This window comes from Atta colombica, unplaced genomic scaffold (assembly GCF_001594045.1).
Source record: "Atta colombica isolate Treedump-2 unplaced genomic scaffold, Acol1.0 scaffold90, whole genome shotgun sequence".
Classification (NCBI taxonomy): domain Eukaryota; kingdom Metazoa; phylum Arthropoda; class Insecta; order Hymenoptera; family Formicidae; genus Atta; species Atta colombica.
This window is the reverse complement of record NW_017259584.1, coordinates 106,335-112,957: the sequence shown is the minus strand read 5'-3', so window position 1 is coordinate 112,957 and position 6,623 is coordinate 106,335. Positions and strand designations below refer to the sequence as shown.

At 30.3% G+C, this 6,623-nt stretch overlaps 1 protein-coding gene across 1 annotated transcript in view; it reads left to right on the top strand.

Moving 5' to 3' along the window:
* LOC108693515 (trypsin-like) overlaps positions 1–5,821 on the top strand; it is a 68,817-nt gene extending 62,996 nt beyond the window's left edge. Inside the window, exon 6 of the mRNA XM_018202519.1 lies at positions 5,666–5,821. Coding sequence (XP_018058008.1) covers positions 5,666–5,821 — 156 coding nt within the window. The remainder of the gene's footprint in view (positions 1–5,665) is intronic.
* Positions 5,822–6,623: the final 802 nt, after the last annotated feature.

Below are 6,623 nucleotides of genomic sequence, written 5' to 3'. Positions count from 1 at the left end.
ATATATATATAAATTTTCTATTTACATGACATTTTATTTTTGTCCATTTTTTACAAAATAGGTTTCAATATATATATTGTAGTATAATTTATTCAATGTCGTTTCAATATTGCAGCAGCATTAACAATCAATATGAAAAAATCAATAAAAATTCAACTTGTAGTTCAATTTATTTAATATTGTTTTAACGTTGCAGTAACATTGACAATGTAGAAGAATCAATATAGATACAACATTGATAAAACATTGACACTTCAACATTGCAACATTTCAGCAACATTCTTTCAACATTCTGTGCTATATGGATCATATATTGAATATGCTCTTCTATTAATATTTTGAAGGCAGAAGCAGATCCTGTGATAGAGAAGATAAATTCAATTATCTCTTTTAACAATAAGTGTAATTTCCAGAATGAGTCATCATATGATTTAATACTATGTCCAGTAATTACTCCAAATAATTTACAAAATTTCTGAGGCTGTCATTTTTAACTTGCTCTTTGTTGAAAATAAGTGTAATAGAAGATGGTTTATTTTGTATACTGGGACTATAATCTGGGACCAAAATGAATTTAATACATAATGTTTAATAATCGTGAAATGCATAAATAGATTGTTTACAGAGTATATAGTTTCTTTGTACAAGAAGCAAGTATATTTTTTGAAATAGTGACTAAGATTTGAATGATTTATATTCTTGAATTATTGCCAGAATAGAAGAAGTGAGCTGCGAATTTTTTTATTTATCTCATAAAGTTGTTACATCCAGATCCCAGAGGATTTGTTTATTTCGAAAGGAAGAAGGAATTAGGAGGGCCCGAGGAAGGACGTAACTGATACCGTTCTTGTGATTATCGCTCTGAGGCGGGAGCTAGTCGGATACTTGATTATGTTCCAAATATGGGTCAACATCGATATGCTATTATCCGATTTGAAATAGTGCGTCTGTTGATCTTCTTTTAGGTTAAAGGAACTTAATCCTTTTGAATAGGGATTGGACCTGTACGATCTTTGTCTAGACACAATAAATCGGAAGGATTTAGGACAAAATAAATGATAATTGATTTTATAAAAAAAAAATAATTGGTTACATTTATTTACTACGATACACTTCATATTTTTATGTATGTAAGTGCCTGTATGTATACATTTATGTACGATAACTATAATAATGCTAAGATTAAGCTAATATAAATTAAAATAAATGTTTAGAAAGGCTACGAACCAAATAACAACAAAATAAATATAAGAAACAAATATAATTATTATAATCTAACGTAAATAATAAATATACGTCGTTTCGAGTCTAAGTTTTCTGTCTATGAATGTGTGCATATGTGTGTGTGTGTGTGTGTGTGTGTGTGTGTGTGTGTTTGTGGGGTGAGGTGGTGTGATCAAGGAGAGAGGGAAAACCTTGCAGATTTGGCGAGAGTTTCAAGAGATTGAAAAATCTCGTCAAAAGACCTGCTATACTCAGAAGGGATGGGGGAAAAAGAGAGGGAAAGAACTGCGAGGTGTGGAGAATCTGTCAAAGGAGAGGGAAGGTAAGAAAGGGAAAGAAATTCGAGATCCAAGGAAGGATCTGAAGGTATTCCGGGGGGAACTATCGATAGGATTGTCGGAGGTGAGACTTATCACATCGAGGGTTGATTCCGATATTTTTGCGGCGCAAATGAGCCCTTTTAAATCGACGATGGGTTTGAGGGGAGATAAATTACTCTGTTTGTATTCGCTTAATAATTGAAACATTAGCTTTATGGAATTTCTCGAGTTTGACCCGTTTCTTGCGTCCTGCTCTGTGTCTGTTCCGCCAGACCATCTAAAATTTTCTCTCGTTAGTGCCCATGACATAGAAGGAGAAGATAATTTCGAAGAGAAGGGGGAAGAGATAGATTTTCCAGTTATGATTTGGTTCTAGGGAGAGTAACCATGGATTACTTAAGGGATTTTATTGCTTAGAAAACTGTGAACATGGAAAAGAAGAATCATTTGAAGCGTTTTACCGCTTAAGTAATTCGGAATGGAGAAAGAGATGAATTACTTGAAGCGTTTTACCGCTTAAGTAATTTGTTAGAAGAAAGGAAGGCAGAATACACATGGTTAAAGGGAGAATAGGTTGAGGAGGAATGAAGGAACGAGAGAATATTGATAATCATAAATATTGATAGTCATATAATCTTTTATTAATTAACGGGAAAGAAAAAAGAAAAAAAAGGAATTTGTTTTTACTATTTGCTGGAAGTGATGGCGAACTACAGCGGGAATGCTTGATGATGTCCCAGTGATGGCTCTTAACTTAAGATGAAAGATCTTCAATGGATTGTTGATTTTGATTGGATTGGACTGAGCCAAGAACCCGCATTTAAATTTGTCGACTGATTTTGAATGTCACTTCGAAAGATTTTTTTTATGACCGACTGAAAGATTTTTATGACTGCTTGAAAAGTTTTTTAGTAACTGAGTACTCAAAAAGTTTTTTTGTGATTGACTGCTCGAAGTTTTTTTGTGACTAATTGCTGAAAAAGTTTTTTGTGATTGACTGCTCGAAAAGTTTTTTGTGACTGGCTGCCCTTTTCCAAAGGGCCATCTATATATCGAGATGTGATACAATTCGGTACTTGGACTTTGGATAGGTGATTCATCTCTTTTTTCCAAAGGTTTCCTAATTATTTCGAAAAAATAGGAGTGATTAATGTGTTTCCGTTTTATATGTGAGTCAGAAAAAAGCTTATCTGTGAGTCATAGGGTCAGTACACGCGTTTTCAATCGAACACTAATAATTATTTTCCTTTAATTAATGTCCAGTCATTTATAATAAACAAAATCAATATTCGATCATGCTATTGACCTCGTTATTCGTATTTGAGAGACAAATAGATTTTCTCCACGAAAGAAAAGAATCATGGAGTCGTCAAGACGTAACAAAGTTTTAAATTTATATATAATTCTTTGTAGAAATATAGAAAGCTGTCTTACTTCTAAGGGATATCGAATGTTTAGAGCGTTACATTATTTATTTGAAGACAAGGTCCATGGCTTTTAATAATATTTCCTCTTCAATTTGAATGTATTAATGACAACAACACTGTTTCACTTCATCGAAACATATACTATTATCACTGCAATAGGTTGTGAGGGCTGACAAAATGATTGTAATTTTGCCGTTCATTCTTCCAATCTTATTTCAATATCTGCGATTGTCTATCAAAAATTATCATTAACTTAAAATATTTTTTGAAAACATTTAAATTTATCAATTGTTATAAATATACAAAGATTAATAATATTTTTATTCTTAAATTCTGTACTTGCAGATGTAGATAATGTAGAAAGTGTGAATTTGAAGAAATATTTTCTAAAAATTTGACTTCGCTATATTGCAAACAATGTTCCTGCTGGCTGTTGAACCTCTACATTTATTTTTTGTCTTTTCGATATTTGTAATATTCGATGTTTGTAATATCTAACTCTTCTTGCTGTGGCTTGCGATTTGTAGCTATTACTTTAGATCAATATCAATGGATTGTTGTGCATTCTGAAATATAAATATCAAGAATAGATAATCTGAAGAAAAAGTTATAGAATAACAAAATATAATGAACAATAAAATAAATACGAAAAAATATTGTATTAAAAGATTATAAATATTTGTTTAAATTATTTTGAAATTTTCGGGATCCAATGTTAGGTATTAAAATTTTAAGATCTTCCTTTAAATTAGAAAATTGATTGACTTCTATTTAGTTATAAATAAGAATCGTACTATATATTTGTGCTTTATTCTTTTAATTTTCATCACCAAGTATTTATACTATCCCAATGACATTGGAATTGTCGAATAATGACATCGATTTGATGACTTCAACGTTGAATCGACATCGATTCGATGTCGATTCCATTGTCATTTCTCTGGGTAGGATGTTCAAAATACAGTAAGCATTTTCCAACAAGAACACAATGTAATACAATGAATCATTATGCTACACATTAATTGTGTTCTTGCTGGAAACACTCTAAAATTGTATAATAAATCGTTAATCATACAATAAAATCGTTAATCAGCAAAACACGTAAAATTATTTCATATTATATTCTTTTCCGATATGTCTGACAAAATATAGATAGAATAATATAAAAGTTCTTTCTCATATGGATTGTTATATTGCGAAAAATTATGTCGAAATTATTAATACATATAAGTAAATATAATTATATCGAAATATACGCAATATACATGGATTCAATTGTAATCCTTATATCTATGCACATAAATTATTTTTTACATACCTATAAAATGTATTACTTCCTCACTAAATCTCCAAGTAGTCAGCAGATATTTTACCATAGCCATAACGTGGATCAATGGAATACGAATAAGACACTGATTATGAACATGCATTTACTAGTTATGAATAAACATTTACAATACATTTTGTACAACACTATTTTTTCTAGAAATGTCGGTTGCATTCCGATTCACAGTATCCGACACGATCAAGAGTTATAAGAATACGACCAAAAACACGAATAACACTGCACTATCTGAGACTTGCAAAAATGAGACAATGAGACTAATGAAACCGAAAGTCGTGAAACAATGGCTGCGTTCAGCAAAACGTTTATTTCTTCTTTGTCTCACTTATTGTATAGCGTTGCTTGTGTCAATTATACGCACCTTAACAAATCGAACTATATGACTCTGATATATTGGTTAGTTCCAATAACCATTATTTTTTATTCTGATAATTAATATTTTTATATTGTTATACGATGGTGATTCTAACAGACATATACACATATGTTTTGCTAGTTTACTTATTATATATATCAGTGGCATTTGGCTGTAGTTTATAAATTTATAGTTTACAGCTGCAAACACAGTTTTAACCAATCATGATTAGTTCGGAGAACGAAAATCTTTTCTTCCGTGTAATAAGTTGTCAACTGGTATCATATCTTGTAAACTAGATAAAAGAATATCAGAAAGAGGACCGAGCTCTCTGAGCACAGAATAACAAATCTCAAAAATGGCGAATGAACAACCTGAGGATGCCATTACATGAAACGCGAAAATGCGGAAACGCGGAAGACAAAATTAACTAAACTTTATTAGATTTCCCCATTTCTACGCATTCTATTCCGTCTGTTTTGATCTCCTAATATTATATAGAGCACAATTTCCGCGGAAAAGCGGAACGATATAATGACAAGTACACTTTTGTATTTATTAAAAAAAATTGTATTCGCTTAATTCATTGCAATTTTTATCAATATACTTATCTTTTCAACTTATGTATTGAATACAAGTATTGTTATCAATAAATACCATTAAAAATTAATAATTTTTAATTTCCCGTTCCGCTTTTCCGCTCAATTGTATTGCATATAATAGGAGATCAAAACAAATGGAACAGAACACGCGGAAACCTAAAGTTTAGTTAATTTTGTTTTCCGTGTTTCCGCATTTCCGCTTCATGTAATGATACTCTAATAGGACAAGAATCGGAAATATTTCGATTTTATCCAATAGCTATGGGTTAATTCCCAAATCGAAAATAGATATACTGTATGCTAATGTACGTATTTCGGCAGTTCCATGAGAAACGCCGGGATGGCCTCTCTCAAGTTTCTCTTTGCTATACATCATTATTCATATAATATAGGGTGATTCTGGAGGACCAATAGTGAATACTGACAATATTCTTCTCGGCATAACTTCGTGGGGAGACGGTTGTGCTGACAAGAATTCGCCTGGTGTATACACAGATGCAATATTACTTCGACATTGGATTAGAAATAAAACCGGCATGGAAACTTAAAAATTCATTATTATAATGTATGTAGAAATACAATTAATTAAAACATAATTGTCTGTTATGTACCTAATCTTTATGTTCTTATATCAAACTTAATTCATAACTAAAATATTATGTTATCAAAATGTTCAAATACATTTAACATTTTACATAAAGTTTTACAATTTTTAATTCTGATACTAATTTTTGACATTTTGTCTATTTTCAGAGATAATATATTTGGAATTCTCACGCAGAGAAAAAGTTTGCTATAATCACTAATCCTTTGCTATAATCAAATCTATTTGTGAATGTAGAGATCGCAGAATTATTTACAAGTACAACAAATAAAATTTGTCGATTTATATTTGTTAAGTTATCTAGCAATCAAGATTTGCTGCAGTTGCAATAAAAATAAATATATTTGTTAAATAAACAAAAGATATATAATTGCATATAATATTTGAAGATAAAAATTAAGACGAGATTAAATTAATTAAAATGAAGTAAAAAATGGAATTCCTTCTTTTTATTTTATTACTACATGTATATTAACAAAATCTGCAACATGAAACATGAAATATATTTAGAATGAAGTACATAATATGATACTTTTGAGGTTTTTACAGGTCTTTATTTCAGAGATGTCAAAAGGTTTGCAAATTGCATCTCTGAAGTATAATATGTATGTTTATATTGAATAATGAAGTTATAACATTAACAAATTAATGAACTAACCGAGCTCTCTAGACGATAATATAATCATTATTCAAAAATTTCCAGGCGATTGAGAGCAATAATAGCGCAGAAGTTGTTTTTATATTAA